Source organism: Zonotrichia albicollis, chromosome 3 (assembly GCF_047830755.1).
Source record: "Zonotrichia albicollis isolate bZonAlb1 chromosome 3, bZonAlb1.hap1, whole genome shotgun sequence".
NCBI lineage: Eukaryota > Metazoa > Chordata > Aves > Passeriformes > Passerellidae > Zonotrichia > Zonotrichia albicollis.
Genome location: NC_133821.1, coordinates 53,508,123 through 53,528,607, shown reverse-complemented (window position 1 = coordinate 53,528,607; position 20,485 = coordinate 53,508,123). Strand labels below are relative to the sequence as shown.

At 43.6% G+C, this 20,485-nt stretch overlaps 1 protein-coding gene across 1 annotated transcript; it reads left to right on the top strand.

Moving 5' to 3' along the window:
* The first annotated feature begins 20 nt into the window (after nt 1-20).
* On the top strand, nt 21-19,607 carry URB2 (URB2 ribosome biogenesis homolog). The gene is made up of 10 exons (XM_074537469.1): nt 21-164; nt 347-512; nt 1,755-1,931; nt 3,140-6,512; nt 7,902-8,062; nt 9,270-9,380; nt 10,287-10,529; nt 10,911-11,001; nt 12,607-12,746; nt 16,321-19,607. Exons 2-10 carry the CDS (start codon nt 387-389, stop codon nt 16,516-16,518), a joined length of 4,620 nt encoding a protein of 1,539 aa, XP_074393570.1. The 5' UTR covers nt 21-164; nt 347-386; the 3' UTR covers nt 16,519-19,607.
* Nucleotides 19,608-20,485: the final 878 nt, after the last annotated feature.

Below are 20,485 nucleotides of genomic sequence, written 5' to 3'. Positions count from 1 at the left end.
GCCGCGCAAGCGCCCTCTGGCCGCCAATGGGCGCGGGCTCGCCCCAGCGCGCCGCCTCCCGGGCTCGGCGCTCGGCTGGCGCGGCTTGGCGGGGACGGAGGCCGGCGGGCAGGGCCCGGCCGTACCGGGAGCGGTCAGTGACGGCCCTGCGAACGCAGGGGAAGGTGAGTGGGACCGGGGGCTGGCGGGGGAGAGGTGGGCGCTGGGGAGCGGGGCCGCGGGCGGCTGGCGGGCGGAGGGGCGCTCGGGCCCCGAGCGGAGCCACGTGCGGGAGTGCCCGGTGCGGGGCCGCTGCCCGCCCGTCCGTCCGTCCGAGCGCCTTGTCCTTGCTCGGCGTGTCTTCCAGACGCGGGTCTGCCTCCTCGCTGTGCCCACGTGCCGCCCCCATGGCAGCCATCTACTCCGGGATTTACCTGAAGCTCAAAAGCGCCAAGACTTCTTGGGAGGACAAACTCAAACTAGCCCGGTTCGCGTGGATTTCTCACCAGTGCGTCCTGCCTAATAAGGAGCAAGTGAGTACTTTTCAGTAGCGAACAGTGATGAAAGAGGAAAATACCTTTGGTGGATTGCTGCTATGAATGAATCAGTTGTTAAAATGCAGATCTAACTTCTAGCTAGTGGTTAGCGCTGTAAATATAGCACTGGTTTAGGATTGTGATCACCTCATGATTTCTTTGTCATTACAGGAAATATTTTTATAACAACATGTTGCAGGTAACTTCAGCACAAAGCCCTGCATTCGTGCAGGATGGAAGAATCTTTCTTTTAGAGAGGGCAGTGCCTGTGTTCTGTTTCCCAGAGAGACGAGAAATCATTGTCTTTAGAGCTGTCATTGCTATTGGTTTTATGTCCAGTACAGGATGCTCCGAAGTCAGACGGTTTAGGGCATAGTTAAAAACAAGAACTTGAGGATGGGGGGACTGACTGAGGCTGTGTGTGTGTTCTCTGGTGCTCAGAACTTGCTGTGCATGAGCAAAGAGCACACAGTGCATTCATGGACCGCTGCTTGGAGGGTGATTTGGTTTTCTCTTCATGGAACCCACAATGAGGAACATGAAACACACCCCCTAAGTCTTTTGTCTTGACCCTGTTTGCTGAAGGTCTGTGCAGTGTTTCCCTGGGTTAGGTGTGCCTTGTCCTGTTCCTCCAGCCCTGGTAGTACTTTCAGGCCTAGGGTTTGCACATCTGAGATCTGTGTTTCAGGTTCTTGTTATTTCAAAACAAGAAGTTTTGAAGTAACAAATTACTTAAAATATTAAACTTAGCCATACACTACAACTTCAGTTTTAAAACAGTAATTAGTATATTTCAATCTTTTCCAGTTTGCACACATCTAAATTCCTAGGCCTGAATTTCTAGGTAGTGAATTTAAACATATGAAGAGAAGGATGTGAGTGGAATAGCACCTGTCAGAAAGTGAAAGCCAGCTGATTTTCTGAGCACTGATTTGAAAGACTGCATTTGCAACCAGTATCAACTGTTAGAATTAGAATGTTGTGAGAGTAAAGATGTTGACTCCTGAAAGCTGTTTTGGGATGGTACATGCAAGCACAGGTTCGACATTTGGTATAGAGCCTAAGCTCTTAGGAATTGAAACCTTTGGGAGCAGACTTCTCTGCTCACTCAGAGGCTGTTCTGCTTGGATGTAGCACAGTTTTGAAGGTACAAATGCTGTAACTGTGAGGAGGTACTGCTTTTGTCCTGTTTTTGCTTGGGAGTTGTTAAAGATTTCTTGTTTTTTCTTCTGTTAACAGGTTTTACTCGATTGGGTAAGCCAAGCATTGGTTTCCAACTACAACAAGAAACATGAACTGGAGGATGAAGTTGTTGAAAAACTCTGGGCATATCTTGACAATGTTATCCATAGTAAAAGACTACAGGATCTCTTAAAGAGTGGGAAGACAGTTGGTCTCAGTTTTTCAATTGCAGAGGTAACTATGACTGTGGATACCTGGAAAAATTCTGGATAGCAATATGTATCTCTTACAGTACTTGACTCTCCCTCACAGTGTCAGATGTTGCATGAAATATGTCTTAATCTGATAGTTTGCAGGACCAGTACTGAAAGTTTCTCTATTTCTGTCCTGCAATACATTTTGTGTTTGTGCAGCGCTAAGGTTAAAAATGGTGGAATTAGTGAGTGGCTGCAAAGGTGGTGAAAATGACTGGAGAAATGATCCTTTTAGTTTTGATCAGATTGAAGGGAAGCAAGAAAAGGTTGTCTTTACATGTAGAAATTGAACTGTGAAGTATGGAGAATTGGATGAAATCTGGGCTTCAGAGATGTTATGCAGAAAGTGTGCCAAATTTAAAGGTGGTCTGTGTGTGAAAACCTGTCTGGATTAAGATCAGGTCAGAGGTACAGGACAGGGTACCCTGAACACCAAGGACAGAGGTATAGAGGGTCCAGTGGGAAGAATTTAAGGGTCTGTTTTAGTCCATCACTGTTGCAGCTGAGGAGATGAACCATCCACAATAAGGTGTAAGGAGACAGGTAAGGTTTTTAACAAAATAGACATAGATTTTAAAATTGTTACTGAGTTTGTTTGCAGACATTATTTGAAGGTGAGAAAAGGGAGCGAAATACACATAAAGTTTGAGAAAAGGAAGAGAAATACAACATAATTTCTCTAGAAATGTGTACCCCTCAAAGAGAAAAGAGAATAGTGCTTCACATTCCAGATACCAGGACCAGAAATTGTCTCATTTTCAAATATAAAGATGATATTTAGGCACAGACATTCTTACTAAATAACCTCCCTGTGTCGGAGCAGGGATGTGTATCGTGTATAGGTTTGTTGTTGATGGGAGTGTAATTTTGGGGACCGTTCAAGAAGGAAGAAATTTTCCCCTACTCCATTTCTGCAGGATGAACTATTAGGGTCAGGTATGGATAGTCTTATGCTGTTGCCAGTAGTGTGCATGAGGGCTTCCTTACTGATCTGGTGCTGCAAACAAATGCAGGGACAGTGGAGCTTCTAGTTTGAAACCTGTGATGTGAGAGGCTCAGCAGCAGCTGTTGGCACAGCCCCTTCCTTGCAGCCACAGGTCACAGGTGGTGTTGGTTCATTATGATGGGCTTTATCTTTGTATGCTAAATTGACTGGTGTTGGGGGTTTGTTTTTGTTTCTTTTTTCAGATCATAAACAAAAGGTTATCAGAGGCCTATTCTGAGAAGACACAGCAAAACATTGGCACTGTGCTGAGCTGCTCCAGTGGCATCCTTTCTACTCCTTCACTCTCCATAATTTACACAGCAAAGTGTGAGCTTTTGGTTGATCTCCTCAGCAAGCTGTCCAAGCTGGCATGTCAGCAGCTGGCTTCTGATGATGCTGTGGGCTCACAGTTGTTTAACGTCCTCCATCTTACTTTTGCTCAGTACCTGCTGATCCAGAGGCAGCAAGCCAACCCAAACCGTGTGTTTGGGCGAGTGACAAGTCACTTGCTCCAGCCATGCTTGCTCTTGAGGCATTTGCTCACTGTGAGGAGCTGGACACAAGTGGATGATAACCATGTGTGTCAGCACCTGAGCAGAGAAATACGCGGCCAAATAGAGACTTTGCTGCAGGCTGGGTTATTTCAGCCTGAGCTTTTCTCATCCTACAGAGAAGAGCTGCTGTCAGAACAGGAATCCCAGGAGAAGAAGAAAGGAGCTTGGAAAACTCTTTTGCTACCAGTCCACACAGTGCAGACCAAGCTGGGCAGTGACTTGTGTGAACCTGCCCTCCATGGAGCGGTTGTGGCTGGTTCGGTGTCCCTGCTGTATAAGCTCTTTCTGGACTCGTACTGTAAGGCAGAAAACTACCTTGTGTGTTTCCACATGCTCAGCAGGCTTTTTGGCTGTCTCAGGCTCTCTGACCTGCAAGAGGAGGGGAAGAGTGATTTGCTTTTCCCTGTGGACTGGAGCGTGGAACTGCTTGCTTTGGAGCAGCTTCTGAGCTTGGTGCTCAGCAATGACATCTATAATGTCGCCAGTGACCGTATCCGGCACAAGGAGGTGCAGTTTGGGTTTTACAGGAAGCTAGCACAGATGCTGCTGACACACTCCCAAGCTTCCATCCCTGCTTGGTTCAGGTGTCTCAAACTCCTGATGTCATTAAACCACCTTATAGTAGAGCCAGACCTGGATGACTTGGTGTCGTCAGCTTGGATTGATGCAGAGGCCTCTGAGCCACGTACAAAGAAGCCTCAGGAGGTTCTCATCAGCACCATATTCCAGATCTACTCCAAGCTGAGGCAGTTCCCACGGCTCTTTGAAGAGGTGCTGACAGTCATTTGCCGGCCAGCTGTTGATGAACTGAGGCCGCCTGTCTTCTCTGCTGGCCTGACAGCAAAGCTTCGTGAGTGCCTTCTTGAACTGCCACCCAACCAGATTCTGGACATTCTGTGTCTCTTCGTGGAGAAATGCCAGACCCTTATCATTCCAGCTGTTGAAGGGTCAGTTGAAATGGCCTTGAAGCTGATGTCAGTGTGCTCGGTGCTGCATGCCTTTCTGTTCAACATGAGGAGCCTGGATGATGTCACTCCTTCCCCTGTGGTGCTTCGCACTCAGCGTTTGATGGCAAACACACAGAAGGGAATAATTCAGCCACTGATGGAGCTGCTGCAGGCTCCTAGGAGAGAGGGAGAAAAGTCAGAGCTTTGGCTAAGAAAGGCCAGTGATGCTGCTCTCCTCCTTGTTTACACTTGGGTTGAGGTAGATGCTCTGTTTGGTGTTAGCTGCAGTAAATATGTGTCTCCATCAGCTGAAACTGCTGCTACTGAACCTGCTGCAAAGCACTGGGGCATTTCAGCTTTTCTGCCTGGTGTGAAGGACCAGAGTTGGAGGAGAGTTATGGAACTTGCAAGTAGTTTTGCCTCCACTAGTAAATACTGCTTAGAACTGCTCACGTTTCAGAAAATGAAGATGATGTTAATGCAGACTGAAGCTGACCTACAGGCCTTGCAACATGCTGCAGCTTTCATCCTGGAGTCTGGGAGATCTACCATGAGCAGAGGAGAATCTGAACCGTGGGATGGAGATATCAGTGCAATAACTGAGCTTAGCTACCCCACAGCACACTGGCACCTCGTCATGTCCAACCTGACCATCCTGTTGCCATATATTTCCTTAAAAGATGTTGAGTACATTGCAAAGGTGTTTCTAGAAACGTTGATGTTGGCTGAAGCTCAGGAAGCTGCCACGGACCAGGAGTCTTCCATCAGCATTGCAAAGATATCCCTTGGTTTCATCCACAGCTCTCTTCTACCAGAAATGAGGGTCCTGCACTGTGCTTTTCTGACCCATCTTATTCATCAGTTTGCTATGGTGCTGCCCACTGCTACCAGGGATTCAGTAGATCTGCCACTGCAGCAGCTCTCTGTGACTAATATTCCTTGGCATGAAGAAATTATGGCTTCTTGCAAAACTGTTGACCCATTGGAAGTACCATCAGAAAACAAAGTGCAGAAGGATGAGCTGAGCTTGTCTTGGAAAACACTGGAGAAAGTTGCCCAATGTATAGTATTGTTAGCAAAAAATGGCTGCCCTGTCATCCTGAAAGAACGTCAGCTACAAAGATGCCTGGATTTACTAGAAATTGTTTCTCTCCTGAAATTAGACAGTTTTCTTCCCTCTGACTGTACTCGATGTTTTCTGGTGCTGCTGTCCCTGCTAGTTAATACCAGGGCTAGTGTCTCTTGCAGCAAATTGTTATTGCTGAAGGTTTTAAGTACTTGCCTCCACCTCCTGAGGTGCCTGCAAGCTGGCAGGAACTCCAACTCTGTTCTTAAGGTGTTACATGCCAGTGATGTTCTTGAGGCTGTCATGACCTCCCAGCTTACAGCTTGCAAATTCTTCACTGATGTCCTGACTGGCCCTGATTGGGCACAATATGTCCAGGAAGTCCAAGAGTTTTTGGAAAACTTTCTTCAGATGATTATTGAAAGAAGACAAAGTGTGAAGCTCAACTTGGAAAAGTTCATGTCTTTCCTGGTGAGCTGCAGACCAGACACAGGTGCAACCAAAAGCATAGATTGGAAAAACTGGAATCCTGCAGCTGAGCAATTGCTGCTCACAGCATTCACCACACTCTGTCATGTTGTCACACTGCACCTCCAGCAGCTGCCAGAAAAGAAGCTGCATTCTGTGGATGTGTTTTGTGCTCTGTTGGAACCAGTGGTTCTGCAGATGGTCAGAACTGTTGAACATGGGCTTCAGAGTAGCACCCCAAACCAGCCTTTGCCTGTGGCATTCATACCATCTGTCACTACTCTCCTCAAAGCAGATCTGAGCCATCCTGTCAAGAAGGACTGGCAGAAGGAGCCCAGTGGGTTTTTGAAGCGGCCCCGTGTTAAGCTGTACCAAGAGTTTTACTCTCAGATACTGAAAGAGCTGCCCTGTGCAGGGAGCAATCTGCAGTTCCTTCAGCTTTCATTGCAGTTCCTGACTGTCTTCTGCTCTGTGCCAGAGTTGTGTCCTGAAAAAGAAACTGCACTCATGGTTGTTTTTGCTATAAAAAAACTTCTCGCTGGTATGAAAACTCTATTTCTCCACCTCCTTTGCTAATTTTGTGAGTTAAAAGCCATTTATCAAAGCTTACAGCTTCTGTAAAAGTCTGCATTTGTTTACTTGTGTTAAAACAGCAGGCTATCCTTTTTTAAATGCTTAACAGGAGAATTTTCAAGGAGGCAATATTGTAGTACCTGGACCACAGCCACCATCTAGTGTGGCAATGAACTTCTGATAGATGTTAACATCTTTAAATAAAGTTGAGGTCCTGAGTTACTCATCCTTGGTAGAACATTTTGAAAGTACCTGGAACATGGTAATACTTCTGGAGGTAGGGCTGAAGTGCAGTGTCCTGCTTGTGTAATTGTTGTAGTAGGCACCACTGAAGCAGCTGATCTGCACCAGGCCAGATCTTAGAGTAAAATACTCATCTGCTTTTGTATCTGGTAGGTGAATTTATAGAGCAGTGGAAGTTACCTAACAGTTACGGATGATGAACACCATGTGGTAATTCTGATAAATTCTGTGGGATATTGGCAGGTTGGTTCCTTTATCCTCACCAAATAAAGAGCCAAGGCTGGAAATTACATGAAGACCCTCTGCTGCCAGCTGTGTGACCTAATGGCTCCTTTACATTGTCTCATTCAGAAAGAGAGATGAGCACAGAGCCGGAATAACTGTTCTCTTTGACTTCCTCAAACTGCTGGAATTTGTTAGACTTATTGCTGGCATGCTCTGGTGCAGTGATCTCCAAACATTTTTGATTGCACACACCCATCATTAAAAAAACCTAAGAAATTGAACACACAGCCTGAATATAAGTTACTTATAAATGATGCATGTACTGCACCAGTATGTATACTATAAAGCGCACATACAGAAAATGTTTAAAAAGCATGAGATAAAGATGAAATAAAATCTATTTAAAATATCTTTTTGTATTAGAGATATTTTACTTATAATTCCCACACCCCAATAAATTGTCGTGTGCACACCCTGCTTTAGAGACTACTGTTCAAGTGAAGTACAGTTGTGATCTCAGTGTTTGTATTAGTCATAGAAAAAGCTTTATACTTTTATGATTTGTGATGGATCTGTGGCCACCATTTATAGAAAAGACCTGTGGCTTGTTTAGCCTGCTCCCTTGGCTTGTGCAGCTGCTTTGGTGTAGTCTTTCTGTATTACTGAAGAGTTTCTGTTGGTATGATGACTGCTCTGAACCTGAGGGTAGGATATACTTGAGATCATCAACTTATTGCACTTGTGGGGAGAAAGGTAAAGTATCAAGCCTTCTATGTATTTGAGTGTTAAAAAGGTACCCCCAGAACGGTTTTATTTTCAGTTTGCCCTATTCTTACCTGTGGAAGTCCTTCTCTTGGGAATTGATTGCTTTTGTCTCTTGAATATGCAGGTCCTGCAATTACAACCCAGGTGATCCGAAGTATGGAGATGGAGCTGACAGAGGTGCTGGTCCAGGTGCTGGGAAACTGCTCTGACGAGGAGTTCTACGCTATAATGAGGCTGGTGCTGCAGGGACTGGAAGTGAGGAATATTTGGCAGCAGAAGGCTAAAGTAAGGCATGAGCTTAATGTGTTGTCAACTTCCTTCTGCAGTCTGCTGTATCTTGAAAAAAAGGTTGTTGGCTGAATGAGATTTGTAAATATTTTTTTTTGTTCTTCCTGCTTTATGTTCAGTAATCAGGTCAAATTAATTTACATGGATAAGGGCTTTCTGGCTGTGCTATGTTCTTACATAAATTGAGAGATGGAAAGATCATGGAAACCTACTGAAAAAACTTTTTGTCCATCGTAAGGACTCAGCAGTCTCGAGTCCATGTATTGTCAATAGAAATCACACAGCTGTGGTCTTACAGGCCATGCTGAAAGCTCTTTCCTACTTGCTGCTCAGAGCTCTTGCACAGCAGATGCCAGCAGTCAGTGTTTGTCTGTGGCTCTTTTGTACAAGGTTAAAGGCACTTTTAGAAGTGCTGGCATTTTTGAGTAAAACCAAAACTGCACCTGTGCTTTTGGTACTTGTTGCTCTAAAGACTACTCAGCAATACCCAGGTAGCACTCAGTATCTTTTTAAATTATGTGCCCTTCTTCAGAGCAGCTTAAGCACCATTGCTGATGTGTGGAACACTTGGCAAAAAAAAGTCTGCTGTATGCTCCATAGAAAACCCAGTGATTGGAGAATAACAATTGAATCAAACTTGTGGGTTTATCTGGCCCTGTCTTGTTTGTCAGAAGAGAGGCAGATATGCTGCATCAATTCTTGATACATCTTTTTGAAAGTGTATCTGGAATTCCTGAACTGCACAGAGAATTCCTGCCACCTGAATGTAGCTTGCAATATGCTTCTTGTATCAGTCTGTATAAACAACTAGCAATTAAAAAAACCCTGCTGCCAAAAGCAGCATTCTTAATTTGTAGTGTACTGGTATCCTTGTATTGCCTCTGCTTCCCTCTGTTACCTAGTGGCAGTTGTATGAGGGGGCTTTCCTTTTTTCAAAGTCATGTAGGCTTTTTTGTACAGTAAGTTGATTGTGAAGCAAATGTGGCATAAAGTACATTTGGGTCAGCGCTGCTGAGTGCATTCAATTCTGTTGAGCTGCTGCTTTCTTCACAATTTCCAAAGAGAGGTGTTGGTGGGAGGCCTTTCATGTGTCAGGGCTCTGGTAATGCTCAGAAGTGCCACTGACCTTGAAAGAGCTTTTCTGTACTTGAAAGGAGCCAGTGTGCCTTGTACCCCTGACTGATGATCCGTCTGCTTTCTGCAGGAAGTATTGTCAGCTGTTACTCTCACCAAATTGTTGCTCAGCTGCCCATTAAGTGGAGACAAAGGGAAAGCTTTCTGGTTTGCCAGCCCACAGATAATCACAGCTTTAGCTGTAAGTATCTCTTTATTAGAACTTCATTACCTACCCCTCCTGTCTCTTAGACTCTCTAGTGGATGCAGCAAACGTGCCCAGAGGCACACAGGAACAAAAACTAAACACATCCATGCCAGATTCATCTGAACGTTTTTGTGTAGGCCCTTTTTCTCCTCCTTCTTCAAGAAAATCTCCTGTGAGTGCAGTGTGGGGGTCATCCATTTCTTATGCACAGTAATTTTATGGAACTACACTGTAATATGATGCATGGGAGAAACTTGTCAGACTGCAGAGTAGAGAGTCTGTCTCCTATCCTTCCTGCTGTCCAAAGGAAAAGATAACCATCAGCCATGTGTTGCAGCAGAAGCCAACAGCAGCAAAACAAAACAAACGCTTGTAGAAAAAAGTAATTCTATAAGTTCACTGAATTATGAAAAGGAAGCTTAAATGAAACTAATCAAGCCAAATCAAACCTGCCCTTCGTTTGTACAGCATATAAAGCTAGTGATGTAGGTTTTTCTTCTCTTGGGATGGTATCTCTAGGCAAGAGTTTATCAGCAGCTGGTTCTGCAGTGCGTGGGAATCATAAGCTTGCGGTTTCTGCCCCTTCTGATAGGTCTGCATGCATGTAAAGGAGTGAACTGCATCATTGGATTCATGTGAAGAGATGCAAAGAGGTGCTGCCTTTCAGGAGGCTGGGGAATAGTTGTCATTCCAGTTATGCTCACAGCAGTGTTTGTTTGAAATGCATCATGTGCATCCTCACACAAGTGCATGAAAATGGCTCAGGTGCAGGAGTCTCCCTGCCAGTCCAGCTAGCGCGGGTCTAGTTCCATTGACTCCAGTCAGGGTTAGGGTTCTCTGGTGTTCCAACTAATGATAAGTGGCTAATGCATTTCTCATTGTCTGTTTCCTGTCTTGTAGCTGCAAACCAAAGAGGCCTGTCAGGACCAGGCACTGATTTCCATCGTAGTTATACCTGTTCTAGAGACTGTAGCAGCTCTGCTAAGGCGGGGAGAAGGGATTCTTGTGAATCCACATCACGTTTCATTGGCATTCAGCATTCTTCTAACAGTTCCTCTGGATCATCTGAAGACAGAAGAGTATCATGGTGTCTTCCTGGGGATCCATGAAGTGCTCTTCTCTATTGTGCAGTGTCATCCAAAGGTATGTCTGTGATAGGGTGGAAGAAGAGGAAAAATTTGAAAGAGAAAACGTATTTGTGATAGACTTCTTTTAATATTATTTTGAAATATTTTGTCTTGACAGTAGGAAAGTACATAGTACTGCTTGTCATTTAAAAGGCTGGGGATCTCAAAATCACATAATTTCAATTGCTCTCCTGCTTTGCTTGTGCCTGCACTGTTGTTCTTTGGCAGTGGATTGCTTATGAGCAACTGATGCTATGTTAGGAGAAAACATTTTCTTTTTCTATTATTGATTCTAGAAGCACAAATGGCTCAGGATGCAGAATGAGAAGACAGTTTGTACCCTCTCCACTCCCTCTACTATGTATTCTCACATGTTTTTGTTTCATGTGTTTTTCAGGTGCTGTTGAAAGCAGCACCATCCTTTCTGAGCAGTTTCCATCGTCTGGTTGTTTCTGTCATGCATGAGGGGCGTCAGAAAGGAGACAGAGGTACCATGTCTTCTCCACCTTTGCTTTATATATACATACACTTTAGAAGGGGAGATGCTGAGCAGGACAAAGTCCTCAAAACCTAGCTGTGGCATTGAAACTGTCATCCCTACCTGTCCTTTATGAAAAACTGGGGTTTTATGAAAAACTGATCTTTGTGGTTGTGGGTTTAGGAAGATAACTGGGGCTCCTGGAGTGCTGCATGCAGACAGCATTGCTTTTGGTGAATAAGTTATTCTTCACTGACTGGCTGGCAAGTAGACAGGAAGCAGTAAGGCTTACTGTGCTCAATTTCTGCTCTTCCTATCAACCCCTGTGTCTGCAAGCATGGTGGCTGTGAGCTCCAGTGATTCATGCTAATATGTGTGAGTGATAATCCCAAATGGATGCTACTATATGAAATTTTTTGAGATTGGAACTATTGTTTACTACAGAGCTGAGCTGTCACCATTCTATGCTAAATGTAAGAACTCTTATGTGTATCTGAAGCATTAATTTGGATTAGATTATATATCTGTATGGCCAAGGATTTGAAATAAGGGTAATTAAATATCCTAAAAGGAAGGGGGAAAAACAGACTTATTACTGGAAGTTATTAAAGAGTTTACATAGTCAAAGTAGACAAGTCAGAAATGTCCACAATGATTAAGATGGTCAGGACACAGATACTCTGTCATTAATAGTGGAGTTTTGAGACAAGTTGACTTCATGGCCTGAAACTGATTGTATCCCAGCTTTCTGCTGATGTCCTACAGCCGGTGCCATATTCAGATTTACCTCAGCTAACGTTTTGCCCACAACTGTGGGCAAATATAAATGTATGTATTCATTGTAGAGGAATGTATTAGCTGAGGCTTAGTGATAGAGGAAAAGGTATGTTAAACTGCTGCCAGATTTGGAGAATTTTCTTGCTTTTGCAATGTATTTGCATAAGGCAATCATCACATGAAGCTTACAGGTACATGGCATCCTCATGCTGAAAATGATGCTGTTTATCTTTGCATGATTGTTCTGGTTTTGTAACAGATAACATGGAAGTAATTTCTGGATTTCCCTTCTCCCTTGTTTGTACTAGCTCTCTTCATTCTTTGCCTACTGAATTAATTCTCAGCTGATCTCACCAGTCTCACTTTAGATACCTCCAATGATGCAGCTTTTGCTGCTATATTCCACATAATAGAACTCATCAAAGAGCTTTCTTACTATGCTGTTTCTAAGAAACATCTTCTGATTTTCTCTAGGCAGGGAATACAATTTTCTTGTCTCCTCATTCTCTCCTCCACATTGCTGGTTGGGACTGAATTGTGGAAGGGACTGCAACTGCTGTTGTGAGCACTTCAACATCTATAAGAAGTAATTTTTGTCTTGCAGTGCACATGAAATTGGAATCAGTATGCTCTTACAAAGTAGCCACTCTAGGAGATGTATTTTGTGTGTTGTGGGGGGCCTCTAGCTGTGGTTTGATAAGAAAAGATGATAAAATAGGCAAGCTGTCCTTGGCCTCATGTTGTTCAAGGATCATGGAAAACGGAATGATTCTTTGGGGTTTTTTTCCTAATGTTTTTAAGCCTCAAATGCCAAGCTGCATCTCAATTTGTGTTTTAGGCAACATGGATGAGTTTGAAATGATACTGAAATGTGCACACTTGGTGGAACGGATGTATACTTACATTGCTGCAGAAATGGAGGACTTCACTGTGTTTTCTGCCTTCATTGTGGCTCACTATGTGACTGAATTGCAGAAGGTATGTTCTCATCCATCTTGAAAGTGCCATGGTGTTGTGCTAGCTCTGGAGTTTCTGTTCCAAAGGCAACTCTGTTAAATTGTGTAAAATTTGTGAAGTTACAGTTGTTATACCTCACAGAGATGCAGGCTTGATCCAGGCTTTTGTATTATGCAAGAGTTCTTGAGAATCTTTCTTACCAAACTCCTGGAAAGTTTTCTGAAGGTATGGGCTGTGTTTTTTTTCTTTTAAGGTAAAACCATACAGTGCCCAGGTACAAAGCTGTTTTGCTTTAGTGCCATGTTGGGTGTAGCGTTTCTTCATAGAATCATAGAATGGTTTGGGTTAAAATGTTGAAAGATAACCTTGAAAGGTTGTCTAGTCCAGCTTCACTACAATGAGCAGGGACATCTTGAAATGGATCATAGCCACGTCCAACCTGGCCTTGAATGTTTCCAGGGGTGAGACACCCACCACCTCTCTGGGCAACATGTTTTGGCACTATCAGTGTTAAAAATGTCTTCCTTATACATCTGGTAGTAAAGTTTATCTCCCAAATAGTCTCAGTTGTCCAGGACTGATAGCAGTTAAATTTGGCAAAGTAATGGTGGAAGATTTTCCTGGAAAGAATCTTTTAATATGGGGTAAATGATTAAATTAATTTAAAAAATGTTGCCAAGGCAAGAATTGCTGGCTTTTCAGTAATTCTCCTTCTGTACCAAAGATAGCATTCTGATCCTTACTGAAAGCAACTACTTCTACTCTTATGGATGCCAGAGCCAGATCAGTATTTTCTCTCACCCAGAGGTAACTTTATCTTGTCAGTTTCTTCAGCCTAATAGATGTAGATTTCACCAGGGTTTGAATGCTGCTTGTGGTGCAAGTACCTGCAAACTGATTATTTGTGATTCTGGCCCGGGGAATGAGCTGAAATACAGAAAGGAAATGTAGTCTTTGTTTTTAGGCCCTCTTACAAAAAGAAAATTCTAACTGGTGCTGTGTTTCTGAAGGATTGTGGTGTAACCAGTGTAACTAACCGTGAAGATTATTGCAGAGGTTAGTTGGTCATTGTTTACATGGTGAATGTAGTAGTTCAGCAAAGGGAAAATTGCTGTTAAGACAGCTTCTGTTCCCTTTAGCCATCTGTGAATCTATAATCTGGTCATCACTGAATAAAAGCCTGACTTGAATTGTCAAACGACCTTTTTAAGTTGAAAGGACACTTGTCTCAGTATTAGCAGGAGTATGCAGTCTCATGAGACAGCTAGGAAAGTTTTGTGCAAGATGTTCACTGGGAAATGGAAAGTGATGGATAATAGCTGAAACCACAGATCAGTAATGTATGCATGGAACCTTTGGGTGTGGAAGGGGAAATTGGTGTAGTGAGCCTCTAGACACTGTGGCAAAGGAGTGTTTTCTGTCTGACAGAATAGATAGATCACATGCAGGTGATGATTTATTTGCTCGTTAGACTGCTGAGAATTGATGGATATCAGAGGAAAGAGGGCCCTCAGATGCCTGTCTTAAATGGGGCATGTACACATCTTTCCTGTTGCTCTGCAGAGGGAGAGAAAAGCTCTTTTAACCATTCATCTCTTCCGAGTCAGGATCAGTGGCTTTCTCCCTGTGATATGAAGACCCTGTGGGTCCAGCAAAGATAACTGAGAAAAACATGTTAGTAGATGTAAATCTTCCTGTAGGCATCTTACTGGAACCCTTTTAAGGGTCTGTGAACTAGAGCTGATGAAAGCTACTGGCCTAAGCAGTCACTTACCCTTAAAGTGGTTGTGTAACAGCTCCCTCAGTCCTCCCTCTTGATACCATGAATTATTTTGTATTAATCTAGAAAGATTCCTTACTGGAGTGGGTGGCATCTCTTTCATACTGTTGGCAGTGCTCTCTGCTTGTTGCCTATGATCTGTTGCTTAATTCAGCAATAGTGGAATACCTCTTCACACATTTAATGTCTCACATCAAGAACTCTGTAATGCTTGACAAATTGGTTGTGCTAACTGTATAGACCATAAACCACTTACAAGTATAATTAACTGCCTGCCAGTAGTGGCAGCTGTTTAAATCTTTGGCTCTGCTTCCCATGGTGTTATTGGTGTTTATAGGGAACTGCAAAGCAAGAATGGCCCAAGTAAGGCTTGGGTCCAGATGAATTTGTGATGTGAGGGATGCAGTTCCATTAACTGCAGCTCTGAGATAGCTCCTTATCCCAAGTGGGCCATCTGGTCCATATTGTCAATAGCTGTGGGTTTTCCTGTCCTTGTTCTCTGCAGTCATTCCTCTGCCCTAGGAAAGGAGAACCCAGTCTAGTGCATCCACTGGGAGCTGTGATGCTCAGCTCTTCTCCAACTGTATTGTGCAGTGTAGGGAGAAACAGCATCTGTTGTAAACAAACCAATTGATCAACTGACAGGGAAGGGAAAAATTACAACCTCTTGCACATGCAAACTCTTTAGGGTCACAGATCTAAAAGAAGTTTTATGTGCCTTAATGCCTGATATGTTTTTCCCTGCTATGTTAGTGGATCTAACAAAAGATATTAGCTGTTCCACATTTAGGGCAGAAAGAGAGTGGGAGCCTGTCACAGTGATGAGGAGTGCACTTCATTAGCAGAAAGTTTATTAGTTGCCTAAGGAAGAAAGAGGCCTGAATTTTAATGACAGCTTTTTATGTGATTTTCATTATGCCTGGAGTGCAGAGGCTTACATCTGGAGGCATAAAGCTAATTTTGGGATTCAGCAAAGATAAGACATGGTGCTGCAGCAAAAATAACGCAATGATGCCAGAGGCCACTACTGTCTTGGGCAGTGAAGTATTTAGCAAGTGATTTGTGGGCACAGGACAAATTTCAGTTAGCCTAGAGCAGCAGAGGGCTCCAGAGTCAGTGCTAATCTTTCTGGTTGTTAGTGGCAGTTCTACTGGTTGTGAGGTTGAGCAGAGGTGATGTCAGGAGCAGGGTGCTGAGTCCTGACTCATTTCTTGTATTCCTCCAACTTTCTGCATGACTTCAGGCAAGGTACCTGATTCTTGGTGTTAAAACAGATTAAGGAAATGTACATTTCTGAGATTTTTGAAGGCTTCTTCTATTAAGGTGTGCACATTGAAGTACTCAGAAAAAAATTGTTAGATAAATACGAAATTGTTAAGTGATAAGTTAAAATTGTTTCTACACAATGTAAATGAAGTGCTCATTTGAAACTGACATAATAGCATACAGCTATACAAGACATACAGAATCTACTGAAATGTGTAATCCAAGGCAAGTATTTTAGGGTTTTTTAATTAGAGTTGTTGTGCTGAGGAGTGTCCATGTGATTCCAGGATGATTAATGTCTTTGCCACCTCAGCAATGTGTATAGTACTTCTGTGAATTTTGCTGCAAGAGTGCTTGTTTTGCACAACATGTTTGCAAAATTCAGGAAAATACTGCACAAGTCAAAGTCTTGGATTTTATGTAATGGGCTGTTCCAGATGGTGTCATGCAAAGGATAATGTTGTCAGCATTTAATGTATACTGACTGTGGAACTGGTGTTGTCTTGCCTTTCTGTCTTCAAGTTTAAGGCAATTTTGTTCTTCTTGCAGGTGACTTTGCATCCAGCTGTGAAGACACATCTCACAGAGGGAATATATCACATCCTTGACCTTTGCATTGAACGGGACATCAAGTTCTTAAATGCATCTCTCCCAGCAGGTGTGAGGCAGGTCTTCAAGGATCTGTATAATGATTACAACCACTACCACAAAGCAAAGAAGCAGGGGGAGGAAAAGTACACTGCGTGATGAGTCCTGCCTGGCGCTGCATGATCAGTTATGAATTGATCCTGCAGTGCTCAGAAGATGCTGGATTGCTGTTTGGCTTGGCATAAAGACTAAGATTGAACTTGAGGAGGGTCCTAAACATGGGTTGCATTTATCCCTATACAGCCAGCCTTCATAATGGGGAAGAAGGGAACTGGGGAGGGAGGGAGGATGTGCTGTGGTGTTGGTTCTGGTCCTGCGTTGTGCCACAAATGGCAGAACTGCTGTGCCTCTGCTGGCCCCTGGTGAACTCTGTGGGAGCCTTGGGGAGCTCACTGCAATTTGGCAGCAGATGTCAGGCTTCAGGCTTTGGCACGTCATGGTGCTTTCCTGTGGAAGCAATAGTCTGGTCTAAAAGCCAGTGAGGGATAAAACCCCTGTTTTTGCTTACATGGTAAGCACAATTAAAGCAGTTAAAGTGCTTAATTTTGTACCCTGTTATTTTACATTTTGTAACTGAAGAACTTTTTCAATGTTACACAGCCGTAGAGTAGGTTACTGTGCAAACCTGCAGAAGTAAAAGTAAAAAATTTGGAAGATTGTATCTCTTTGCTTGATTGCTTTTGTTGTCCAGCCATCCCTGGGCAGCCTGGTCTGACCTATTGAATTTCCTTCCCAACTGTATTATCCTCTGATCTCGTGATAATCAAAAAGACTGACTACCTGGAGCTCTGTTCGATTTACTGTCATTAAGCAGTTACACTTAGTCATCTGAGCTGTGGTCACTCTGCTTAGCTTGTGACAAATGTTAATTACCACTGTTACTATCTGACACTCTTCTTGGTCTAAGCTGAGCCTTGTTGCTTTCTATTCACTCCAGGTTGAGAGTAAGCCCTCGACTTCTTGCATGTCAGCTCAGCTTCTGACAGGAATCTTTATCAAGTTTTATCACATAACTCTCTTTCATTGGCTAAATGACAGAAGTTAATTTTTTTTTAATGATACATACTGAGATCTAATTTTTATGTGCATGGTAAAACAGTCTTCACATGTACATGTAGGTAGTAGAACGAACTCAATACTCATACGATTATTTACTTTCATCTATAAATAGGATGTGGACAGAGGGAAACTGGAATGTGGCTTAGCACCTTTCTGGGTCCATCTGCCTTATAGCAAGGTCCAAAGGATGAAGTTTGTCTGAGCCAAAAGACTCCATGTGGCTCAGATGAGGGAGGTGACCAGGGCTTGCTAAACTTCATCCTTTGGATTGGGGATGACCCTCCTCTCATCCTGGAAAAGCATCTTGAAGGGCTTTGGTACTGTGGAAGCGATGTTCAGAAGTAATTGTACTATGTTATTAACACTTTTCCAGTCCCCAATGCAAACCACAGTGGCATATAAGCTGCCATGCAGCAAGTTAACTCTGTGCAAGCTGGATCCTGTGCACCACTGGGCCACTTCTGTATTTTATTTCGTGTGGGCCAGCAATGGGAAGGGGAATTACTTCTGCCCCATCACGAAGTGGGGCATAGGTGACAGAAGGGAGACATCTAGGAGCTGGGGGCATCCAAAGAGGGGGGGTCTCCAGGGTGGAGACCTTAATACACTGGAAATCGAAGGAAGGTTTTGAGCACTGGGAGAGGATGTGGAAAGAACAGCAGAAAAGAAGAGAGCAGGGTTTGGAGTGGGGGAGGGAGGAAGGAAGTGAGGTAGCATCTCTAGCGTGTGAGTGTCAGGGCTCCCCCGGTGCAGCCATATGGTGCAAGCCACACACACAGCTCAAACGCTTCTGAGTGCAGACCACAGCAAATAACGCTAGCCAGAGGGGATAAACTAGTTGAGTTGAGATCAGTTTTGTTTCATTAATACTAACTTTTAAATTGTTAACAATTTTAACCTCTTGGTGTGGAAGTGAAAATATGTAACTTAGATGTACAGGGGTGATGGAATTTACAAACCCCCACTATCAAAAGGGCACAGTGCTTGAATGAATGAAAATTTGAAATCCTGCCACAATTAAACCTTTATTTCACACACCCCGTGCAACTGCCACTTATCCCACAGCCCCCCTCCTTCTCCATGCGAAGCAGTGGAGTTCTGAAGCACAAAGCAGCGTTTCTGTGTAGAAGTGGCAAAGGGGTTAAAAGGAAGGCTGTCTTTCACTTGCTAATCTCAGGTCTTTGTCCAAGAACTGCTCCGGATTTTTTTTTTTTAGCTAGAATAAATTAAATCACTGGCAGAGGACCACCTGCTGAGAAAGCAGGCTTTGTGCTCCCGAGTGCATTCCCACGTGGGTGCAGTTTCCTCTGTTGTCACACGATGGGGCCATCCTGCAAGGGTACAAAGCACCGTCTGAAATCACTTTTGGAGCCCTTCCTCCCAGGCTGGGTTAGTTTACGGGCTCTGAGCATCGGGAAGGTAAAGGGTGTGGAAGAAACACCGTCTCGGGTAAAGGCCAGGAATCACAATTTGCTTTGTGCATGTGAATCTCCAGGCCTTACAGGCTTCTGTAACACATATTCTTAGCCAGGTTTCCAATTGTTGATGTAGCACACCTTTTCTTGCTGCAGCATGGACAGAAATTCCTCCTGTAGGCAGAACTCGGAGGCTGGGATCTCAGGGTCCTGCTGGCTGTGCCTCTGGCTCAGCCTGTGACTGTGTGCAGTGTTTTTCCTGGTGCATGGGCAGTGCCCAAGTCTGCTGTGCCAAAACTGGCTCAAATAACAAGAAACAGGAAAGGCAGGAACAGTCACAACCAACAAAAATCATGCTCGGTTTATTTACCCCTTATTTTTGTGTAGCTGCTGTGAAAATCGCCTGATTTTTCTCCTTGCCTGGTGGTGGGGCTTAATGCTTGATTTACCTTGAAATTGTGGATAGAAATGTCAAAAAAGATGATGGTTTAAGATGTTAGAAATTGTTTTACTTATTCAAAAATTGTTTTTCCTGATCATATCTTTTTGGAAGAGACTATGTACTGAGTACTTTCCTTTAAGCTTGAAATGAATCAGTAGCTTCCTATTTGTTTACTTGATGCAGTTACGGAGCTTCTGGATAACAGAAGGCTCCTTCCAAAGCCACCTTTGTGGGTTAAAGCATAATAATATGAATAAAGGAGTGCTTTGAGAGATTTCTACACCATTATTACTGAACCATTAAATGTCTCCAGTGACACAGTTTGCTGATGATACTGAACTGAGTGGGGAAGTGAACACTTGGGACAGGAGAGCCAAGCTGCAAGAAGACCTGGATTGGCTGGAAGGGTGGGCTAACAAAACCTTGTGAAGTTCAACAAAGAAAAACATAGGGTCTTTCACCTGGGAAAACATAATCCAAGAGTCCAGCACAGGCTGGAATCTGCTCTTGTGGAGAGCAGCAGAGGGAAGAAGTCAGCAATCCCATCAACAAGGGCATCACCAGCAGAGGAAAGAAGTGGTTATCCCACTCTATTCAGTGCTTGTTGGGCCACATCAGGAATAATGTGATCAATTTCATTCCCCACTATGCAAAAGAGATGGAGACAGGCTGAAGAAGATCCAGGGAAGGGCTACAATAATGATCAAAGGACAGGGAAGCTTTCCATGGGAGGAAAGGCTGAGACAACTGGGTTTGTTTAGCCTTGAGAAAATAAGGTTTAGAGGGAGACCTTATCACTGTGTTCCTGTATTTAAAGGGTTTCTACAAAGGAGATGAAAACTCCCTTTTTGCAAGGAATCACATGGAGAACACAAAGGGTAATGGTAAAACTGGGGACATTCCAATTGGACGCAAGAGGAAAATTTTTCAGAGACAACAATTGGCCATTGGAGTAATCTCCCTGGGGAAATGGTGGATTCCTCAACTTAGAACAATTTTTTTTTCAGCTAGATGAATGCTTGATTTTTTTTCAATGAGAAACATGCAAAAGTGCCATTGTAGGCAGTACTGACATTTGCTGCTGAATGATCAGTGATGTATTCTGCTAGCAGTCAAAATTTCCAGAAAGGAAGGCTCCTCCTATTGTACC

Bases quoted from the DNA above. Each gene is read 5' to 3' on its own strand.
- URB2 (XM_074537469.1), top strand. From the start codon at position 387: ATGGCAGCCATCTACTCCGGGATTTACCTGAAGCTCAAAAGCGCCAAG. The intron at 513-1,754 runs GTGAGTACTTTT...TTCTGTTAACAG, and splicing joins TCCTGCCTAATAAGGAGCAA to GTTTTACTCGATTGGGTAAG. The intron at 10,530-10,910 runs GTATGTCTGTGA...TGTGTTTTTCAG, and splicing joins TTGTGCAGTGTCATCCAAAG to GTGCTGTTGAAAGCAGCACC.